This window comes from Oryza glaberrima, chromosome 3, assembly GCF_000147395.1.
Source record: "Oryza glaberrima chromosome 3, OglaRS2, whole genome shotgun sequence".
Classification (NCBI taxonomy): domain Eukaryota; kingdom Viridiplantae; phylum Streptophyta; class Magnoliopsida; order Poales; family Poaceae; genus Oryza; species Oryza glaberrima.
The window spans coordinates 8500760-8525036 of NC_068328.1; the positions used below are offsets into that span (position 1 = coordinate 8500760).

Genomic DNA, 24277 nt, shown 5'->3' on the forward strand with positions numbered 1-24277 from the left:
TAGAGAGCGGAAACTCTAATGGACGATCGATCGCCCTACCCATCGGATAGCGATCGCCCCACGCCCCCCCCCCCCCTCTCTCCCTCCACCTGGTTTCTATTTTTGACACCGCATTACCTTCCTATTTTAGTAAATTTATGCATCTAAAATTTATACACCTCAAGTTTACACATCTAAAGTTTAGAGACCCAAAGTTTATAAGTCAAAGGTTTATATATCCGATTCAAATTTGAATTTGAATTCAAATATTTTTTTATATATATATATAGTATTTCTATACATCTAAAGTTTATACACCTAAAGTTTATAGACCTAAAGTTTATAAGTCAAAAGTTTATATACCCGTTTCGAATTTGAATTTGAATTATATCATATTCAAATTTGAATTTTTATTCAAATATTTTCTATATATAGTATTTCTATACATCTAAAGTTTATACACCTAAAGTTTATAGATCCAAAGTTTATAAGTCAAAAGTTTACATACCCGATTCAAATTTAATTTTAATTTTAATTTGAATTCAAATTTAAATTTGAATTCAAATTTTATAGACCTAAAGTTTATAAACTTTTTTTAATATAGTATTTCTATACATCTAAAGCTTATACACCTAAAGTTTATAGACCTAAAGTTTATAAGTCAAAAGTTTATATACCCGTTTCAAATTTGAATTTGAATTATATCTGATTCAATTTTGAATTTGAATTCAAATATTTTCTATATATAGTATTTCTATACATCTAAAGTTTATACACCTAAAGTTTATAGATCTAAAGTTTATAAGTCAAAAGTTTACATACCCGATTCAAATTTGAATTTGAATTCAAATTCAAATTTAAATTTTTTATATATAGTATTTCTATACATAATTTTTTCTAACTTTTGTTTTTAAATTTTTTTTATGGTTTACTGTAGTAGGAAAAGAAAAAAAGGAGGAGGAAGGGGAGAAGTGGGAGGACTATAGGGGGGAGGAGGGTCGGATCTGATCGCTGGGCGATCGCCCTAGCGATCGATCGCCCATTAGGCCTCCCCAATAGAGAGGCAATAAGAAAACTGAGGTGGATGAGAGAGATGAGAAGCGGGCTGTAAGTTTATAGCCGGCTTAAGTACATGAACCAAAAAAATCTGTGACAAAGATATGTGGACCATATATTTATAGTGAAAAGTTAACCGCTATATGAGTGAGTTAAGAGATAGGCTATAAAGATCTATACAGTAAGCAGTTGGCTGTATTATTATCATTGCTCTAAGTTGGTGTTTGTCACGCCCAGAAATTCATGAACCGGAATTTCTGAACTGAATGTGCATTAAACTCCTGTCCAGGACCAGCCAGAGTACACAAACGACAATTGTTGACATACAGATCCACGTCTTGCAAAAATATAAAAGATTACAAATGCAGCGGAAAAGGTAAAAGCGAGCTAAGCCTGAAGACTTGACTCCTGCAACGAGGCGACTCCATTCCACAGGCATCCTTGACGGCAGTGACGAAACCAACTTCTTCGAGACATCTCCAACTGAGAAGAACTTCAAATCTGGGGTGGGGGAAAAGAGAGCAAGACTGAGTACTACCCACTGTACTCAGCAAGTCACACCGGAAGAGGAGGTATGATGCAGGATATATCCAAAGGAGGCTAAAGGTTCTTTTGTATAAAGCTAGCATTTAAAAGCAGTAGTTGAAAGCAGTAAAACAGTTGCAGTAATTAATCAATATTAACCAATCACTGTCCAACGCTACACCACGTTGCGACAGGCCCAACCAACCACCTGAACTACACCAGTTCATTAGCTAACTAGGGGTGGGACTAATCACGGTGAATCTGGTCGACCGCCCATAACCGCGGGCACGGCTATTCGAATAGTTTTACTCTGATCAGAGGTGTACAACTGTACCCACAAGACACAGCCCCACGACACGTTCCCGTGCGCCGACATGCCACCACGACATACCGGAAAGAGGCCGTGACAGGACCCTTCGCATAACCCCCTCTAACCGATCGCACCACACCTTAGGGTTCGCCCCCGTCCCCAGCAGGCAACGGGCAGCCCCCCTTTCGTGCCGCGGTGAATCCGGAAGCTGATCAATCGGACACCCCGGCCGACCCAACTCCATCACGCCCACCCTCGCCTGGGTACGTCGGCTAGAGGAAAGCTACACTACAAGCCCAGCCGTTGCCCACACTGGCTTGTGGTAAGTATGATAAGTTCTTACAGGGCATCCCGCGAACCGGTCCTTAATCGCCATGGGCACGACTAGCAAAATCATGCACCCACAACCCACCATGTAGTGTATTTTAATTAACTAACACCATTGCGGTGGCACTAATCCAAAGCTATTGCCAATAATCAAAGTCTATGCATTAATGTGATTCCCTCTTTGTGTACTAGTTGAACTAAGCATGGCTAAGCATTCCCTAAACCAACATCTAAGCATTTTAATACCTAAGTTATCAATGGCATAAGGTAAACAATATATGGTTGAGTAGTAGGACCCATCCCACATGATATTGTAAAACAATGCAACATTTAATAGAAATGCGGGACATTTGTAAATTGGGTACAACATGATCAATCGTAATGCATGACTTACCTTGCTCTCGCACTGATGAGACCACAGCAACGTCTTCGAGAAACCGCGGATCGACGAAGCGGCCGAAATCTACGCGACAAACAAAGCACACAAGCAAAACATGCTATAAGACTACTGAAACAGGAAACAAAACCATTTTTAATGGATTCTATGCATTTTTATGAATTTACTGAGACTTGAATGGACTTAAACGGAGCTCGGATGAATTACTTATGAATTTTAGAAGATTATTTGTGTTTTTACTATTAAAGAAAATGCCTTAATAGATTTATTACGCAATAAATAACCCAGGATGACATCAGCAAGGGGGTGGTGCTGACAAGCGGGACCCACGGGTCAGTGACTCAAGGAGAGAGAGAGGGGGGTGGTTGGCAGGCAGGCCCCACCGGCCGCGGCTCAAAAGGGGGGGTGTAACACCCTGAAAATTCGACCAACAAAATCAAAACTCTGAAAATACTGATCTTCAAAAACTTTTTAAATAAATTGCATCATGCCGATTTTATTCGCCTATTTCATTGGATTTTGATTTCGGAGTTCATTAATCGCGAATAAAGAATAACTAATTAGGAATAAACCCTAAAATTAATTTGGCTAAATAAATAATTGGAATACAATTTAAAATAAAGATTAGGTGAGGATAGAAATAAATAAAAATATTATCGCGACCATATTAGTATCAATTAAATTTAAGTGCGTTGGAATAAGAGTTAGCCCTAATTAAAGATTCAAATAAATTATATAAAAATATAATATGGGTAATATTAATGTAGGGTGAATCCATTGGTTAGAATAACACAAATATTGAGTAAACTTCATTTATGCAAAAATTAGGATTTATAGAATAAAATTTATATAGGAAATAGGCTAAAATAGGGTTAATTGGAATCTGGCACTATTCGTTGCACGCTAGGTGGTCGAGAGCGTCCCTAGCCCTGCCTCCTCCTCTGCCGCGCGCGCCTTGCACCCCGAGCCGTCGCCATTGCTGCCTGCCGCCGCGCGCCCGTCCCATCGCTGCCGGCCGCGCCGCGCCGCCATCGCGTCCTATCGCCGCGCCGCGTTCCCGTCGCCACGCCGCGCGCCTGCCGCCTCACGCCCTGCGCCGCCGCGCCGTCGCGTCGCCGTCACCCCGAGCCCCGTGCGCCGCCGTCGCGTCGCCATTAGGGCCATCCAACCCCTCCCCCGCGCCCTATAAAACCCCGGCCCCTTCCCTTCTCCACTCCACACCCATCCCCCTCCATCTCCCCCCTCCTTCTGCACGCGCCGCCGCCTTCGTGCCGCCGCGCCGTCACCTCTAAGCCACCACGCCGCGCCGAGTGCTGCGCCGTGTGTCGCCGCCTTGCGCCGCCGCCGGTGAGCCGCCCTCCCCCTCACGTCCGGTCGCCATCGCCGCCCGAGTAGGCCGTGAGCTGAGAGAGAGAGGGAGAGGTGGGGAGAAGCCGAGAGAGAGAGGAAAAGAAAGGAGGAGAGAAAAAGAAAAGAAAGGAGGAGAGAAAAAAAAAGAAAAGAAAGAGAAGGGTGGAGAAATAGAATAAAAACAAAATAGAAATTAGAGGGAGATTAAGGAGGATTAGAAAATTTAAAATAATTAGAATTTAATTATAGATTAATTAAAATGTAGGATTTGCAAAATATTACTATAATTATAGGTTATTTTTGGTAATCTCTATAAGTAATCAATTCGCGGTAGGAAATTAGATTTATTTAAAGAATTAAACAATTAGGTTGAATTCTTAGGAATGTACTTCTAAATCACAAAATGACTTAGGTTAAAAGACCCAACAATTCGAATAAAGTGGTTTCGCAAACTTTGTAGTCAATATAGAAAGATCGATTCGCGTTCGACTTTTTGAGTTATTTGGATTTTAATTGAATTCTAATTGAATTCAAATCATTTCCTTGCACGTAATTTTAGAGCCCGAGGGAGTTGCGGATCCGAGCGAGGCTCAAGACCCGCAGGACTACGAGCAAGGCAAGTCATCACTATTCTTTGAACATGTTGATCCCAATTGCAAAATTATTTTATTTACAAATAAAATTGCATGCAATGATGAACATCCTACTTGTGATTATGCCATGCCTTGATTATTGTTTACCCCTTATGCCTTCGTAACCATGTTTACGTATGAGTCCCTAGTCAATTATGACAATTGCTTAGAAATGCTATTCTAGAATCATGCATACTCATATTTATCAAATGCTATATGCTTGGGCAATTACCTTTGGGAAGGTAATTGAGATGCGGCATGTGGAGACATGAGCGCCACATTGCCATGATGTTGATGACATGATTTGTGAAAGGAGAAATAAGATTAAACAACTGTTTTCGACTGGGGCGGATGGAGGATTTGGGTGGTGTCCGGAAAAGGCTAGTGCTGTCCCCGGTCAATTAAGGACCGAGCCATGAAGTTAAGCATGAAACGACCCACGTACAACCGCACTTCTCGTATGGGTATAGACCTAGCGGAGTAAATAGGTGAGCGGAGGCAGTATCCATGCATAGTGGTTTCTTGATGTGTGAGGCATGGGCTCTACGGTGGGGCAACCATTGGTAGGACCGCGAGGTGGGTGTCTACAGTGGTGTAGGACTGCCATGTGAGAATCTAAACATAATTATAACTTAATGCACTTGTGAGTCTTCCCTTCCTAGGTGCGCCAGAACTCCTCTCACTGCTAGAAACCGTGTACGCCTAGAGTGCATGAGGATGTAAAGTTCATGGAGCGGGTACTGCCAATGCGAGGTTATCGAAAAGCTTTGCCGTGACGCGTCTCATGTGTTGGGACGAGGCTCATGTGTTGGATAGTCGCGGAGTGTGGGTAAAGTGTACATCCACTGCAGTGTGAGTAAACCAAATCTATTCAAATAGCCGTGCTCGCGGTTATTGAGCACCGGGACATGTATTACACTTGGCTAGACTCTAAATTCTTAACTTGTGTGGGATGGGATAGTGCATGATGATTTTTATACTGAGGGAGCCACTTCCTGAGAGGAGGGAAGATGGACGTCCTCAGAAAACCATGACGACTCAATAGCGGAAGGTATCCTTGGGATTACAATGGATGGTGGACAGAACCGTCATTGTTTAACATGAACACTGAAACTAAAATTTGATCAGTTTATGCTAGGTCTTAGGCTTGTGAAAAGAATTACAAAATTTGCTTTGCGCAAAAGAACCATAGCCATTCCTTGAATACCCTTATCATGTGCATTGTTGCTGTGGTGGCTTGCTGAGTACGGTTGGTACTCACCCTTGCAATATATAAACTTAATCAGAGGCCGGAGATGAAGCTTCGGAGGATCCCTATGCCTATTACCAGGAGGGTGATGAAGACGATGGCGCTCAGTAGGTCTTAGTTACGGTCGTTGCCTGTGGCAATGGCGTGCCACTGCCTTAACTCTGCTGCCTTATCTACTTCTGCTTTTGAAATGTATTCCGGACCGCTTGGTCCGATGATCTAAGACTATGCCTGCGGGCTTATGATGTAATAATTCGCACTAGACTCTCGTGTATGTGCATTTGATATTTCAGCATGAACTCGTGTGTACCAGACTACTTGATCCAGGGAAATGGTACTGTTTACACGATTGATTCCTGTTATAAAAACGGGGGTCCACAGGGGGGTGGCCCCTGGCTCGGCTCGGCTCCGAGCCGACCGGCCGGCCATGGGCGGCGGCGCGCGCGGAGCTGGCGGCGGCACACGGTTACCGGCGACGGCAACCGGCGGCGGCCGGCGCGGAAGGCGGCGGCGACGACCCGGCGACGAGGAGGGGCAGACGGGCGGCAGCGGCACCTAAGGAGGGAGTTGAGAAGGATTAGGAATAGAGAGAGACCACGGCGGATGCCATTGACGACCGGAGGCGGAGGGGAGGGAGGAACCCACCGTCGCGCGAGGAGGAGGGGGTTCAGGTGGGGTTTAGCGGAAACCGAGCGGCGGCCGAGAAGGCTCACGCGGCGGCGATGCTAACGGCGGCGACGGCATGGCGCGGCGGCGGCTCTAGCGGTGGCGGCGGGCGGCCGGAGCACGGCGGTGAGCGGTAGCGCTAGAGGAGATCGGCGCGGGCGCGGTAGAGGGTGTGCGAGAGCGCGGCGAAAAGGAGAAAAAGGGAGAAGGGACACGGGGAAGCTTTATAGGGGCTCGGGAGGGGCGGACACGGCCGGGAAACTCCCCGATTTGGCCGGCGACGTTGGGGGGAGAGAGAGAGAGAGCAGATTCAAAATCGAATCCCGCCCTCTCGGGTGCGCGCGCGGGGCGGGGAGGCGTGGGGAAGGTGGGCGGCGACGTGGGCGCGGAGCACGGGCGGAGTGGGGCGCGGGAAGCGAGGAAAACGTCGGCGTGGGCGGCGGTTTCGGCGGCGGATGGCGGCGGCTGCCGAAGGTTAGGGACGACCGACAGGTAGGGCCCACCTGTCGGCGTCCCCGAGAGAGGAGGGAGGGGCACGGGCGGCCTGGGCCGCGGCCTTGGGCCGGCCCAGCAAAAGGGGCACGCGGGAGGAGGATTGGGCCGACGGCCCAAGAAGAAGAAAAAGGGAGAAAAGAAAAGGAAGGAAAAGGGAAATTGATTTCCAGGGAATTAAATAATGCACATGCTCATTTTTAATTGGTTAAAATTATTTCCAAGGCTCTGAAAATTCCACTAATCCTGTTAGCATATTTTGACATGTAGAATACAAGAAAAATTGCACATGCCGATTCCGATTATTATTTGCATTTATTAATTAAGGATTCAATTCTAGGTTAAATTGAACAATTTCTTCGGACGATTTATTTTACAAATTTTAAAGCTGGAAAGGGGAACTTCAGGGCGTGACAGTGTTGACAACCTTATCTACAGACTTTTATACTGCTTCTGATTTCTGAAACAACCGGGATGTTCATCTGAAAAAAGCTGCAGGTTGTCGCCTTGCTGGTCTCTGAGACAGCTTCTATAGTACTCCAATAGGAAAAAGTACGAATTACCCCTCTTGAACTATTGCAGCAGTACGAATTACACCCCCCCTCCCCACCGAACCACAAAACCTGACATATTAAACCTCAAACTATTGAAACCAGACAAATTACCCCCTCACTCAATCTGGAGCGGTTTTGATCCTATGTGACATACACGTGGCGCCGACGTGAAAATCCAATCAGCAAAAAATAAAATAAAAAAAATAAAGGGCCCACAAGAAAATCCATTGGCGTTGGAACTCGGCTAGGCGAGCGGCGGCGGGCGCCGACGGGCGCGGCTGGGCGAGCGGCATGGAGGGGGAAATCGGTCGGCGGCGAGTGGAGAGCGGCGACGGGCGCGGTTGGGCGAGCGGTGGCAGGAGCGGCTCGGGAAGGTGGTGGGCGGCGACGCATGGGGTCGTGCGGTGGATGGCAGCACGCGGGGACGAGCGGGGGTGGATGGGCGGTCGAAGCACCGGGACGAGGGATGGGCAGCGCGCACGGGGATGGGCGGTGCGCGGTGATGGCGCGGTCCATCACGACCAGGAGGTGGTGCTGATTGCGGCAGCAACGATGAGGAGGAGGAGCCCATCCCCACGCGCCACCGCCCACCGCGCGTCCCCACGCGCCGCCGCCCACCGCGCGCCCACGATGAGGAGGAGCCCGTGGTGATGGCGATGGCCCACTACGCGTCCCCACGTGCCGTCACCCATCGCGCGCCCACGACGAGGAGGAGGAGCCTGCGGTGGCGGCGGTGTCCCACCGTGCGTCACCACGCGCCGACGAAGAGGAGGAGCCCACCGCCCACCGCGCATCCCTGCGCGCCCAGTCGGCCTCCGCCTCCGTCGCCGGCCGCTACCATCCTTGGGCCCCCTCCGCCACCCACAACTGGCTCCGCCCTCCGTGCGTCGTCGTCCTCACTTCGTCAATCGCATCAACGAGTCGCCGGAGTCGGAGTCCTCCACCTAGCTAGCTCCGCCGCCACTACTCCTGTGTCCCTCGCCGCCACTGCTCCCTCCTGGACCACGGCGTTGAACGCCTACCTTCCGCCACGCCATTCGTGCCGCCCTGACGTCCTCGTCGACGTCCGCGCCGCCGTCTACACCGTCCTCGCCGACCGCCCATGCCTACCGCCCGTCCTCGCCGTGCGCGCTGCGCGAGAGAGAGAATAGAGAGAGAGGAAGAGTGGAAGAAGAGTACGGCAGGTGGGTCCCATATTTTTTTATTAAATGAAATGTTGATTGGATTGCCACGCGTGCGCCATGTTGAACAAAACCGCTCTGGATTGGGTCGAGAGGGGTAATTTGTCCGGTATTGAAAGTTTAGGGTGAATGATGACTGGTTTTTGGGTTTAGGGGGTAATTCGGATGACCGCAATAGTTCGGAGGGTAGTTCGTACTTTTCCTACTCCAATATGAGAGCTGGACAGCGTGGAGTGACAGAGTATTGTGTTACAGGTGAGCTGGTGGGCGGCTGCCTCCTCCACTAATGGAATAGCTAATGAACCCGTTGTTTGCTTGAGTGGCTGTCAAAATGCTCCACTAGCACTCATTTCCTACCGTCCATTATTCCATTAGGTGCGGCAGCCAATCCAACGCCATCTACAACAGCGACCGTGCGCAGCTCAATGGGTTCATACAATCATACACATCCATCACCCTACCTTTTGTGATTCTGACGAAAACCCATTTGAGAAGTCTCTTCGGAAGTTGGAGCTGCAATGTACTACTGCTAAAGCATGAAGTACGTATCTATCAACAAGCAGGAAGTGCTTTCCCTTATGGACAACATACACATACGGTGACTCTTGACTCATTGCACATTACTGGTATTTCAGCTAAAAATTTAAACCCGGAGAAAATATCTCATCTCGTTCACAGATGTCTTCAGCTAAAGATGACATGTCTGTAGATTGTTCAGTTATCTTCAGTTAAGGATAACCAGCCTCCCCTATTGTCTACTCCCCTGCATCTCTTGTTGTCTGAAGTCTGCTGGAAGCAAACGAGAAATGAACAAGGGTTTCGAGGCTTCCCTATTTCAGCCGAAATGTTTTGGGGCCCTCGAACTTGGCCATCATGTGCAGCATCTGGCCTGTAATTCTTTTTTTAGATAATGGATTTTATATCTGGCCTGTAATAACCATCACTTTAGATCTAACTAGCTTAATGCCAGCTGATTATAACTTGTTTTTAATAATGGAATATAATATCCCGATTACAACTATAAGTACTTCCCATATGAAAAACAGAAAAACAATCATATTTTAAATTTAAAATTCATTTTCAAATTTATGGATATATACGCATGGGGAATATCTTGTATTATTGAGGAAAAACAACTTGCCATGGTTAGTTGACAATTTAACATAGGTTCATATATATTTCACTTTCATTTGAATGGTTATTTTACAAGATCATTTCGAAAAATTTGTTGGGTATGCTTCTTATTCTCTTCCTTTGTTTTCCCATTTCTCCTGGAGCTTGGAGGTGATATGCATATTCAGTTCTTATCATCTATTCGCACTAGATTTCCTGTGACTTTAGATTCTCTATATTGCACGCACAAAAATGACTTTGTGGGCCTGTATGATTCTCAGAATTTTTTTTCTCCACTCTTTCATCCAATTAAAAAGAGCACTATATCCAACGACTTTAAAGTTCAAAGTGTGTTTTGATTTATATGTATTTTTTAAGTGAGAAAAGGATGGAAATACACAGAGAAAACGGGTAGTTTTCCTTACGATATGCGAAAATCCTCAAATTGAAAATTCTTAACTCCGTCGCAGTGTTAAAATTTCCAAATTGTAAATTACAACTCGAGGCAATGAGAGCAGGTATAATAGCAGGCTATAAGCCAGCTGTAAACATATTTTAAGCAGATAAATAAGGAGAGAGAAGGGCAACGGGCTACAGATTTATAGCCAGCTGTAGCACGGACTCCAAGACGCAGTGTGTGTAGACAGATAGAACCAAGATATTAATAGTATAGTATGTAACTATTATATGAATGAGCTATTAGATTAGCTATATATTAATTGAAGCTAGTAGTTAGCTATACTATTTATTTAACTTGCTCTGGGCAATAGATCGCTGATCGGTAACTATGAGACTAATAGGATCAAGACACGTAATAAGTGTGGGTGGCTATCCTCTGCTGTAATAACTACACTAGCAGTTCCCCCGAGAAAAAATAAACTACACTAGCAGTCACGGTTTAGGTTGACCTTTAAATTTTGAGCCCCGTCGGTATTATGGTTTTTGACAAATTTTGACTGGTTTTCGATAAATTTTAACTGAATTTCGACCAAATCTACTGTTTAACCTTTGAAATTTCAATCGAAACTTATTTCCAAGCCATGTCAAAACGTTAAAATTTCGTGGAATTCAACCGGTTTTCGTTGGAATTGTGAACCCTGCTTGCAGTTGAGGCACTCACGTTTAGGCCACTTGCTTCCGTGGTATGCACTCACGCCATCCATAGGGAACGTTAAAATACAATGGCAATGTGTTCTCCATTAAAAATGACTTGTGTAACAAAAGCAGTATAATTTTGTTCCTTTTTCTAATAAAGCATGTACTACAAGAAGCAAGCCATCGATATCGCTTGCAGAGGCATCCACGAATAGTTCCCTTGCCATTTTTAATAAGAAATATGAATTATATATATATTTGGTCTCTATATTTAGTAAGCACACAGTCAAAGTCCTTGTAACTAGGTAGTAAGAAAAAGAGCCACGGGATAAACCTTGTCTAAAACAAACTAAGTAAAAAAGACAAGCTAACTTGTAGTTGTAATAGTTTGCCATCCAAAGTAGGCGATGAAGCCCCTACTATTCAACTCTACTCCCTCCATAAAAAAAACCAACCTACATATATATGGGACATATCCTGTTTAGGTTCGCTTTTTTTTTTTAAGTACGGAGAGAGTAGGTGTGTGACTAAAATAGCCACAATATCTTGGTCCTCAGTTCGTTATTATTTACAATCAGAAATGCATTGCGTATGCCAAATGATTTTAAGTATTGTTTACAATTGAGGGGTACATATTAGGGGGTGTTTAGATCAAGGGGTGTAGTTTTGGCGTGTCACATCGAATATTATATAGGGTATCGTATGGGGTGTTTGGACGCTAATAAAAAAACTAATTACATAATCTGTCAGTAAACCGCGAGACGAATTTATTAAGTCTAATTAATCCATCATTAGTAAATGTTTACTGTAACACCACATTGTCAATTCGTTTAGCAAATTAGTTGTAATCTGTACAATTGGTTATTTTTAAACTATATTTAATACTTCATGTAGGTGTTTAAATGTTTGATGTGTCAGGGTGTAAAATTTTTATGTAGGATCTAGAAAGGCCTTAGTATATTTCACGTGTATTTAGAACGTCGTTGGTGTTTGCTCAGAAAGAGACACATCCCTTTTGTGAAAAGGTATGTCTCATTTTTAGGTAATGGATTAATAAAACCTGACCTTTACATCCCGAAGGATTTACACAACCACAACATGTGTGTCTCATGAAAAACTAGTTGTTATCGAATGCCTAGGCATGTGTATTTGTTGAAGGGGTTGGGAACACACTATTAATTTCATATTAGCTAAAAAAGTTGAAAAGAGATTAATATGATTTTTAAAGCAACTTTTTATTTTTTTAAAAAAACATCCATTGAATAATTTAAAAAACATGCGTACGGAAGAGATCGGTAACCTTGAGTCAAGAACACATCCTAAGAGCAGATACAATAGCAGACTATAAACCAGCTATAAACATATTGCAAGGAGATAAAAGAGAAGAAAGAAGAGCAGCGGGCTACAAATTTGTAGCCAACTGCAGCACGGACTCCAAAATACATTTGTGTATGACAAGTGGGACCAAATATTAATTCTATAGTATATGTTTATATGTAACTATTATATGAATTCACTATTAAATTAACTATATTAAATTAACTATAGAGGAGCGAGTAGTTGGCTATAATATTAAACTTGCTCTAAGTGCATGTAGTATTGCTAATTGATACTACATTGGCCCTATTTGGATTCGGAGGGCTATTAAATAGCCCTCCGGAATCTTGCTATTTAGGAGTATTAAACGTAGATTACTGGCAAAACCCATTCCATAACCCCTAGGCTATTTTGCGAAACGAATCTAACGAGGTATATTAATCCATGATTTGCTACAGTGATGCTACAGTAATCATCCGCTAATCATGGATTAATATACATCATTAGATTCGTCTCGCAAAATAGCCTAGAGGTTATAGAATCGATTTTGTCGGTAATCTACGTTTAATACTTCTAAATAGCAAAATTCTTTAGGGCTATTTAATAGTCCGGAGGATCCAAACAAGACCAATTTTAATCTGGTTTGCAACAATTGCATCGTGTCCTTTTGTTTTAAAAAAATGTTGCGGCAAAGTCAAACTGAACAAATTAATAGTACAGAACAGAGGACGCCTATCTATCTAGCCCACACAATTAATTACAAAGTATATACTACTCGTAAGCACACGGAGTATTAGTATTATGCAGGGGAGGTAAGTAGTTCCTTTGCTAGGAGACACATCTGCTTACTCTGTACTCTCTTTTCACATGAGCGAAAACCTTGTCTGTCAGTCCATATAGACAATACTATGTCCGTACATGTCCCGTGCATAGCCATGCGAATACGTGATCCTAAGCACAAGATGCCGGGGTGTGCTTCGGCTAGCGAGAATTGACCCGGATTGGACGCTCTCGCATGAAACTAAACCGGCTAGCCGAAGCACACCCCTGCAGGTCTGATCGTCTGATCGTCAAAAGAATCCAGCAATACGATGGTGGACTCGGAGAGGGAGACTCGTATACCTTTTTTTTTTCCCATTGTAGTAACAGGTCATGTGTAGCACGACGGTATGTTGTATGTCATCGCCCGTCTTTGTGTACACGTGATTCAGTTACAGGCTGTCTGAGCTACACGCCACAGTTTGTTCCACCGAAGCTACACATTTCACAAAGTTGAACGCCGCCCCTGCTGAACCCTACCCCTTTGACTCATCCTGTCATCCCCATGAATGCGGATGTCACCACTCGTGTGGAGAAGATTCATATACCTGCGCGATACGGCAGAGGCGAAAGGCACAACCGCACAAACCGACGCAGAAAGTTTTAGTCGGCCAGAAAACTCTCCGGTGGCTCCACGTACGTACGCGTGTCGCCTCGCGCCGAAGCAAGCCGCACCCAGGCACACCATCCCACACGCACGTAGCTCCGTCACCGCGTCACGTACGAACGGACTAGTACGAGTCAATACGTACCGAGCGCGGTATGCGCGCGGTTCGTTCAGATTTTACCGGGGGCATCAAATGTTAACCAACTTGGGTTAGAGATAATCACAACTAGTAGTAACCGAGTCAAGTCAACCCGCACAGATCTCATGCCAGATACCACCACGTATCAACCGGGAGAAAGGTAGTAAAAGTAAAACCCGCCGCTTACGCCGGTCGTGAATATATCGGTGCATGTGCTTCAAAATTAGTAAGTTCAGAAGTACTCCGCACGGCAAAATTAGGAGTATGCGTATTCGATCTAACTATCTACTAAGAGCAAATTGGTGTTAAGCCTCTCCGCACGGCGTCGCCGTCGATCTGATTTCCGTCCAATTCGCCTAGACGAGGACTAGTAGTACAATACTCCTAGATTGCGCCGCACCACGCCACCACGTACTCACGCGTGCTACAAATTTCCCTCTTCCTCCGTCTACCGAGAAGTGGCCCAAAAGGGGCGCCTCGCTCTCGCCCCCCTCCCGACTCAGGCACCACCATCTCGCATCATTTGTTTTTTCTCCCTGGAAAGAGCGGCCATCTCGCCCTGCGTTGCGAGATCCCCGTGAAACCGTCGCGGCCGGACGGTGGTAATCGTGGCAAGGACGGATGCAGCACAAATGGAAGGTCGTGGAGGGCGGCGCCGGTGCCGGCGGCGGCGGGGGAGATCAGCGCCGGCGGTGCGTGACGGCGTCGTTGTCCATGCTGATCGCGGCCACCCTGGCGTTTCTTGCCTACGTCGCCTTCTTCCCGTATGACGGCGCGGGCGGGCTGTACCGGTGGTGGAGATGCGAGGGTTGCGGCGACGCGGCGGGCGGGTTCGCCTTCGACGAGGCGGCCATGGCGCAAGGACCTACGGCTGGTGGCGCCCGCCGCCGCTCGCCGACGACGCTGTCGCACATCGTGTTCGGCGTCGGCGCCTCGGCGCGGACGTGGGACAAGCGGCGCGGGTACGCGGAGCTGTGGTGGCGCCCCGGGGAGATGCGCGGCCACGTCTGGCTCGACGAGCAGCCGGTGGGGCCCTGGCTGGCGGCGACGTGCCCGCCGTACCGCGTCTCGGCGGACGCGTCCCGGTTCGGGGACCGGGCGTCGGCGTCCCGGATGGCCAGGATCGTGGCGGACTCGTTCTTAGCCGTCACGGCGGAGATGGCGAACGGCACCACCGATTCTCCCGAGGCGCGGTGGTTCGTGATGGGTGACGACGACACGGTGTTCTTCCCGGACAACCTGGTGGCCGTGCTGAACAAGTACGACCACGAGGAGATGTACTACGTCGGGGCGCCGTCGGAGAGCGTGGAGCAGGACGTGATGCACTCGTACGGCATGGCGTTCGGCGGCGGCGGGTTCGCCGTCAGCTACCCGGCCGCCGCCGAGCTCGCCAAGGCCATCGACGGTTGCCTCGAACGATACAGGCTGTTCTACGGCAGCGATCAGCGCGTGCAAGCCTGCCTCAGCGAGCTCGGCGTCCCTCTCACCCGCGAGCCCGGATTCCACCAGGTGAATATCCATCCGCACTCCAATTATTTTTTCCATTTTACTACCAAACATTACTCTGATCCTAACACAGCCCTAACAATCCTCGAAAATGTTTCCTTTAATCGTCCAACCTCCCAGGAATCGGGAAAAGGCAATTCCAAATTATATCATGTTCTTATTTCCATGCAAACTTTAGCTTAGCTGATCACAGTGCGGTTGCAATTGGCAATTACTCCCAGACCGATTTCTCGGCAACAACTGCCAAAATCAAAAACTTTTTTGCAGTTGCAATTGTCAATTACTCCCAGACCATTTCTCTAGCCAAAAATAAAAACTTTTTGACTAACTTTTCACCGCTTCTCCAAGCAAAATCCTCCACACAGAAGAGGCGAAATAGAAAGATCTGTATCCAATCGTGATCGTTAGGATTTTCACACTTTAGAATCTTTGGCTCCTGCACTTTCTAGAAATTATTACTCAACACCCCTGCTGGCTGTAGGCAAATGCACAATGCCATCCGCGGGATGCCCTTGTTCCGGCTAAAGTTGCCGGACAGCGTGGAGGCACACGGACCAAAAGGCCTAGCTCGTCCTGGGAGCGACACCGCTCTCTGCCCCCATGTGATCGCGGGTATCTCGCAGGACAAGCGTCTACATGCCACAGGGGGACTGACCCTAGCTAACAACCGTGGTGCCCGCCCGTCGCTTTCCATTTTTCCGGGCACCACCACCCCCATCGGCACATCCACTCATTCCCCTTTCATCCACCCCGACATACACGGCGGCGTGAAAAACAAATGAGGAGATCAGGCGACGAGGCGGACATCGCCCTGAGTTTAGTAGATATCCGCCGTGCCGGTTGGTAGCGGTAGAGCCATATCATGTTTGTTACGTACTGCAGGGTGGATGGTCCCGGGGGTCTAGTTATGTTAGTTTGGATTGCAGCGCCAAAAATAATCCCGTGGGGCGGAGTGGCGATCTCGCCTTTGGGCCGTAGGTATCGCCATTTTTTTCGCTGCTTGCCCTATTTCGTTGTCGTGGGCGTATGCACTACTGCTATGTGGCGTGGCTGCACGATTAGTGGCTGGAAGCCAAAGCTTAAGCTTGGTTAATGAGGCATTGATGACTGACGTTGATGGTTGTAGTATTGTAAAGAAAAAAATAACATCGGTCGCGCCCGGGGCGGTGGACCAGTGATATACTATAGCTTTTCCGGTGAGTCGCCAACGCGGCAGTTGGTTGGCGCGACGTCGTGACCCCGCGGCGCCAGGTGCCTCGCTGTCCTTTTCCCGGTGACGAAGCGGCCCAGCCTAGGTGTCACGAGATGTGGAGATTAGCGCTGTAGTTTAGGTGTGGCAGCGGCCTACGGAAAGGATTTCAAGTTTTAGAACGGGTGAGGGTCGTTAGAGCACCCGCAATGGTAAAGTAACCCGCAATGGTAAAGTAACGTGCTCACTATAAAACATGTACAACTCAGCAATAGACTAGATTAATATTAAACCACCTCAATAGTATGTCTACATGGATATCTATAGCTCTTTAATCCATTGCCTTGTTTTTCTCTATAGACTATCTACAGGTTAGTAGATAGCTTTGCTCTCTCTTCATTTAATCTCTTTTAAGTAGGAAAATATGCTGACATGGATCTCTTGTAGAGCCTATAAATAACCATTGCGGGTGCCTTTACATTACCGTTCGTAACCGCGTGGTTATCAGACTTATCACGGGGTACGGTAATAGAAAAATCACGATAATCTCCTTAAATTTAAATAAATTTTAAAAAAAATTTTATAAATTTTGTAAGTACGGTTTTTCACGATTATTGTACGGTAACTGTGCTTATCGTCAGGATGCTGTAACCTTGGTCCTGGCAGTTTGGGAAACCCTGGTGAGGGTTACTACTTCTTGTTCCTGGTCGCCGCAGTAGTAACGGACCTAGAGATAGTGGTAGCGGACGCATACAAATGTGGTCGTGGAAAACTCACTGGAATATATCTCCATCTCTCGTTCTCTCGTTGGAATTGAGCAGGGGCAGTGGCAGTACTACGGCTCAACTTTCGTGGGTAGTTCTACCGTGCTTGACATGCCGTGCGGTCAGCGAGGGAAAGAAACCTTTTCCCTCACGTCGAACCGGCCGCTTTTCTTTTCACCTTTTTTGAACCCATGCCTCTTGGGGACACATGTCCACCAACCAGATCTGAGAATTCTTTGCTTTTGTGGCGTGTCGTAACAAGGTCGCCATTTGTCACTTTCTGCCCTCTGTCTTCTTGTCGTCCTCACCATCGTTCACCATCTGGCATCGAGAATCTTCTTACTAACAACTGTGGCCGCAACAACGACTGACAGGTGGACGTCCGCGGCGACGCGTACGGGATGCTGGCCGCCCACCCGCTGGCGCCGCTGGTGTCGCTCCACCACCTCGACCACATCGAGCCCATCAGCCCCGGGGGGCAGCATGGCAGCCCGCTGGACGCGGCGCGGCGGCTGGTGCGCGCGTCGCGGCTCGACCCGGCGCGGTCGCTGCAGCAGGCGTTCTGCTACCAGCGCGGGCCGCGCTACACCTGGTCCGTGTCGGTGTCGTGGGGTTACACGGTGCAGCTGTACCCGTGGGCCGTGGCGCCTCACGAGCTGGAGGTGCCGCTCCGGACGTTCAAGACGTGGCGGTCGTGGGCCGATGGCCCGTTCGTCTTCAACACGCGGCCGCTGAGCCTCGACGACGCGTGCGCCCAGCCGGCCGTCTTCTTCCTCAGCGCCGCCCGGAACGATACGTCCTCCCGCGGCCGCGGCCGCAGCCGGGCCACCATGACGGAGTACACCAGGCGCGTTGCGAAGCCGGGGGCCAAGGAATGTGACCGGCCCAGCTTCCTCGCGGCGTCCACGGTCCACACGGTCAGGGTCTTCGCCCCAAAGATGAGCCCAAACGAGTGGACACGGGTAAGAACAACTGGCTAAACTGCTGTTCTGATGAATTCCTGATGCATTCTGGCTCTCCCATGGGCATGCTTATGTGCGTTTTATCTGTTGTTGCAGGCCCCACGGCGGCATTGCTGCAGCACGAAGAGGACGAGGTTTGGCACTGAGCTGGAGGTGCGGATACGATACTGCGGCCGAGGAGAGCTCACCACGCCGTAAATCTCTGCCGATGATCCCGCCGCGGTTTTGCCAACAGCACGGAGGGCTAGATGCCAAGATTTTAGTAGCGGCTAGTGCCATGACACCGAACTGACTGAAGAGGACGGCAGGGTGAAACACCGTATTTCGCTGCGGATTTTTGGACAGATTCTGGTTTGTCTTCGTTGTGCACGTACAAGTGATTATACGGCTCGTCAGGCCGCAGACACATGCTGACATGCATACGCATGATTGCATACCCCGGGTACACAGTAATCCGTTTGGCTCGAGCGCTCTTTTTCTGTAAAGAGCTGTAAAGGGAGTGGTGATCAGACTTAACGATTTCGACATGTAAAGCGTAGTAGGACTAGTTTGAAAGGATGGTCTTTTCACTGTTTTGAGAAAGAAAAGGTGGTATTTATCTTCTGGAGGTACTTTCAGTTCTTCGTGGATCCACATTGCACAAGAAATAGAAGGGACAAACTAATAAGGAATAAGTTCACTTTAGGTCCCTCAATTTTGTGCTGAGTCTAAAATTAATCCCTGAACTATAGCACATCCTCCAACTCACAATACCGTGTTAACTTTGGTCCTGAACACTTTGGTCCCTCGGTAGTATAGTGGTCGGTTTCGGCTAACATGCCGACTGAGTGAAGTGTGGGATCCACATATCATAGCAATTCAATCTAAATAAAAAATAAAAATTTGTGGACTTAGTGACACGTCTCCTTCCTCTTTCAATCTCTGTTTCTCTCAACTTTTTTCTCGGCGATATCGGCGGGACCAGGACATCGGCGCGGCAGGCGGGAGCAGGCCATCGGCGTGGCAGGAGGGTGTCAGCGGCGCACGAGACTACAGGCCACAAGCGGCAGTGTGGAGGAGACCGTTGGCGATGCGGTAGCATCTCCTCCGGGCTCGGGCCCGCATCGCGCGGGACTCGTGCGCTCGTTGTCGGCGCCGTGAGAGCGACCTCTACCCTCTCTTCATCCTCCTCTCTCTTCTCATGTCCTCTCTCCTCTTCTCTCTCTTACCCTCGCATGCACACGCACACAGCAGCATACAGGCAGCAGCGTAGCAAACATCACACCGCTCTCATCCATATCAACGCTGAATCTCCGCTTGCTTGCTGCTGCTGTAGAGTCGAGAATCTTCGGGATGGGAGTTGTGACTGCGGCGGAGGAGAGGGGAGGAGGAAGGGGTGGTGATGCGTGGTGATGATCGATGCAACTGCTAAGCCAGTGACGGCGAGGCTGGTAGCGCTCGATGTGCTTTGTCATCTCTGCCTAAGCTCGGCCTTGTCGCTGCCCTCCACTGTGATAGGAGAGAGAGGCGCAGTGGTGCAACCCCCCCCCCCCCCCCCCCCCCTCTCTCTGCGTCCACAGCCGCGATGAGCTCAGGAAGTCAAAGCAGCTAAAACCGGCTACCATACCGCTGAGGATTCAGTTAACACGGTATTGTGAGTTGAGGAATGAGCTGTATGTATTTCGGTTTAGGGATGAATTTCAAACTCAGCGATAAATTAAGGGACCTATAGTGAACTTATTAGAACTAAATAATGGGCCATAAGCCCATAGCCCATTGACAAGGGCACACTGGCCCAGAATCGATAGAAATTTAACTGGGCCAGAGTAGATCTCCAGGTCAGTTAAGTTCTTGAGGCATTATTTTCTTTTTAATTTACGGTGCATAAAAGCAATCCTTGGCTTCTTGCATTTGACAGTAATCTCGACCGAAAACAAAAGACAAAAATCCATCAGTAAATGCAGGTCGATTGGTATCTCGTAGTGGCACATGTTATGATGTTGAACCCAAAAATAAATTTCCTAGGATATACTGTATCATGCGTGTAATTTCTCTGAAGTTGCAAGTCTACTGGACGATCTGTTATGTGATATAAGAGAGTCAAAATACAGTTATACACAACATGGCTCGGAAAAAAAGGGACATCTCTCAAAATACAGGTCAGACAGAATTGTGAAGAAAAAAGGGGCATCTCTCAAAATACAGTCCAGACAGAAACGTGAATAAAAAACATCATTACAATCAAGCTTTTGCGCTCAAACTAGTCCCAATTTTCCTCTGGAGACAAAGTTTCATCTATGGAGCATAGCGCAACTTGCAAGAACTTAAGAGCTGTACTGCCCCCTTTAATTTCCGTCCTTTGATAGACACATTCCCGGCAAATTCTCGTCCTCACGATCTCGAGAAAAAGGCACAAGATGGTGAACAAATTGATTATCAACAAGTACAATCCAACAGTGCCCATCACTCTATCAGGCTCCCAATCCCTTTCAGGGAAGCATCCAAGTGGGGGAAGCAGAGGAGAAAGGGTGGTCAAACAGCCAAATGCCGAGCCGCCCAGCGTGTGTGGCTCACATTGCCCGTTGAATTATCCCACGAGTTCTTTGGCTCCTTGCCTCCTTGCAGGTTTGCACCGATCCATTTAAAGAAAGTCAACTTCGTTGGGGGAAATCCTGGCCACAAGATCTGCCCCATCGCCAATCTATCCATTCCTCAAGGCATACGATAGAGGTTACTCCGTACCAGAAGAGTGGTCCACTCTTCCCTCTCAGATATTTTCGCCAAATCGCGTGCACATAACAACTCATGGAAGAAACTACTAGGAATATTTCTTTCAGATTCAATTTGCAATGTACTGTACTGTAACACGGTTGAAAATTTTCGTTTTCAGCCGGAATTGAACTGTTCTTTTTGTGAAGATTCTATATAATTCATATGAAACTCATAGTACTAGTACGTTCTGGACGTGGTCTTAATTAATTTCCTTGCAGCTTTGTTTGCTTGACCAAGTCAAAACGCTGCGAGGCATCGCTGGCGAGTGGCGAGCCCACACATTGTCAAAACCTTGTTTAATCAAGGAACCGGTCCATTCGTGCATGGAACCGGGCCTCCAATTAAAATGCGTGCATGTGGATAAATACTCCTATATATATCCGCAGAGTACAGTAGTAGTACATGTTTGGCACGAAACGGGCCGGTGCGGACGACGACGACGGACGCCGAGTTTTCCGTGTAGCCGATAGGCTGGAGCGCGACGCCACCGCGCGCCGCACCGCCCGCCGCATGCAAGTGGCATCGTCGTCGAGATGTAGCGCGCGGGTCGCAATCACGTGGTACGTAACTGGTGATGCAATATAGGAGTATGCAACCGCGCATGTGTGCTGTGCGTGCTTGAGCTGGTGCGTTGGTCGTTGGACTGGTTGGGTGGGGGTTGGACGCGGCCGCGCGGCGAATTCGAGTTGTTCATACGCGCGCCGCGCCGCACCGCGCTCGGTCGAGGAGAAATCGAGCAAGGCTGACCAGCTTCCGTTCTGCGTTGCGGCGGGCGCGCGGGATGTTCGTCGCTTCAGAAAGATAAGTATATGACCATGTGTCCAAGCAGCGGGCTGCCGACGTCGGCTGAGTGTTTTGTCAACACCTCGTATATGTGCTTTAGAAAGAAAGAAAAAAGGTTTTTGCTTCGATTGCAAGGGAAGCGACTAGCCATTGATTCTGCTTAATGAGGAAATTGAGAGCTGGCTGGTCGGTTTCTGTTTTCTTTCTGTCGACCGAGAGAAATGGGTGTACTACAGTACGTACTACAGAATACTGATAGAATTTGATTTGTAGTCGAGAGACTTCTAATATCCAATTACTGTGCTCATTCACTGTAGATAATTGGCATCTCTCAGGTATACCTTTTATTTTATTTTATTTTATCCTACGAGGGGACATCACTTAAACTCTGGGGGTCTGGGTCAAGTGAAAAGAAAATTGGATTATGAGTTTAATATGGTGTCTCACGGGCCCACCAGGACTAGCTGAGACGGTGGGTCATACAACTATATAAGACGGGGCCCTGCCTAGCAGCGTACTTGTCGACTACTATAGCTCTGCTAAAATACCCTTTTTTGGACTTATTTAGATACTTTTTTGAAGTATATATATTTAGATTTTTTTTTTGAAGGAGAGGTAATAATTGAATTTGAACTGAAAGCTTGAAATTCAACACTGCTATACCGATTTGGATCCAAAATCCACTCGATATATCCAAAGAAAGCTGAGCTGTAACCTGCAAGTCAAGGTCGAGACGTTACGTCGAGGGACGCCGATTTCTGCAGCGAGAATTGAGCATATATCAACTGGGATGACGGGATCGGGGTGGAGGATGTAGGCTGCATGCAATGCACTCAGGCCCGAGAGGGACCCATCCCCGATTGCGGCCACCCGGGCGTTCCACGGCCGTTGCTTTCGCCGATCGCAACGCTCCAACTATCAAGTTTGGACATGTGTGTGACTGACACCAACACGAAAGCTATAGCATCTGCCCATTATCACACCAACCCTAGACAGTGTAGCCCACACCGATGATCGATCGACCGATCGATTGGGTAGCCGCAGCCGCAGCTGGCTGCTGGGAAAATGACCGCACAAACAGAACTCGAATTGTATGGTTCGTTTTAATCGGTGTGCATTTGTTTACTAACAAAAGCTCCAAGTTTTTAATAGAAAAAGACCAAAACTTCTCGTTCGTGGGAGTGAAATTTCAGTTGAAAACGGAAGGGTGAAGGGGGAGAGTAGAATGATCGATCGGTACGTGCCGGAGTGTCCAATCGATCAATTATAACTTTCGTGACTGGTCTTTTTTAAAAACCTGTAACGACAAGAACATGTGGCTGGCAAAACCTAGCTATTATAGCACGGAGGCAAACATATGCATCGGTATGGCAGCGCCTCTGTGCCGCTGTGTGTGACCCCAGCATCGATCAGCAGGCAGGCAGCAGTCTCTATCTCGCTCATTATCTTTGGCCTTATCCTCCCTATCGGAAAAAAGAGCTCTGTTCGAACTGTTCGTTATTTAATATAGCATGGAAAATAAAGGAAAAAAGATAGTGAACGAACGTTTGAGACCAGGGTACAGCTACGTACGCACGTAGAATCTACTTGACTTTGGACAAAGGAAAAGAAAGAAAAAGGCTTGACAGATCTCTTCCCCGTGTGTACGTTTATACGCGTGACTAACTCCAGCATCCGGACCGGATGATCGATGCATGCATTGATGAGAAGATTAGAGCAGCAGCCCCACCCTACCGTGGTCTGTGGATACACAGCGCTGACGACGAGGGAGAGGAGACGACGAACAGTCCAAAGGCGCACGTGTTCCAGCAGCGCCGTGAAAATGGTGCAATGCATGCGCGAACGGTCTCATATGCAGTCTCGACCGATCGATCTCATCTCACTACTCGGCATCGACGGCATGCATGCGTGCTAGCTACTCCCTCCGTCCCACGATACAAGGAATTTTAAGTTTTTATTTGTAACTTTTGACCATTCGTCTTATTTAATTTTTTTTAAATATAAAAAACGAAAAGTTGTACTTAAAGTACTGTAGATAATAAAGTAAGTCACAAATAAAATAAATAATAATTTTAAAAATTTTTAAATAAGATGAGTGGTCAAACGTTACAAGCAAAAATTCAAAATCCACGGATGGAGTAGCTAGCTACCAGCTGCCCTCGTCTAGCACCTGTTTGCACGACATTTTTTCAAAGCCCACCTGACCCCGATCAGAGAGGCCACGCCCCGCGCGCGCCCACCTTCCGCGCACGTTCACCCTCGCCTCTCTCTCAAGTCTCAACGTAGGCAGCTACACGTGGATCGCTGGGCCACTGATCAGTGCAACGACGGCGTACGTGTAACGTACTAACGTGTACCCGCGCGATGGCGAGGAGGACGTTTGCCTCGCGATTGGGATTGGGCCGATTGGGAACAAGACGAACGCGCGGTGTGCGTGCGACTGCGACTGGTTCGCGGCTTCGCGCGGTGAGTGGATCTGTGGAAGGGGAAGTCTAGAGGGAAGCTAAGCATAAA

At 47.8% G+C, this 24277-nt stretch overlaps 1 protein-coding gene across 1 annotated transcript; it reads left to right on the forward strand.

Moving 5' to 3' along the window:
* Positions 1-14226: 14226 nt before the first annotated feature.
* On the forward strand, positions 14227-18903 carry LOC127766969 (uncharacterized). The gene is made up of 3 exons (XM_052292160.1): positions 14227-15317; positions 17642-18229; positions 18326-18903. The coding sequence occupies exons 1-3, from the start codon at positions 14430-14432 to the stop codon at positions 18425-18427; spliced, it is 1578 nt and encodes a 525-aa protein (XP_052148120.1). The 5' UTR covers positions 14227-14429; the 3' UTR covers positions 18428-18903.
* Positions 18904-24277: the final 5374 nt, after the last annotated feature.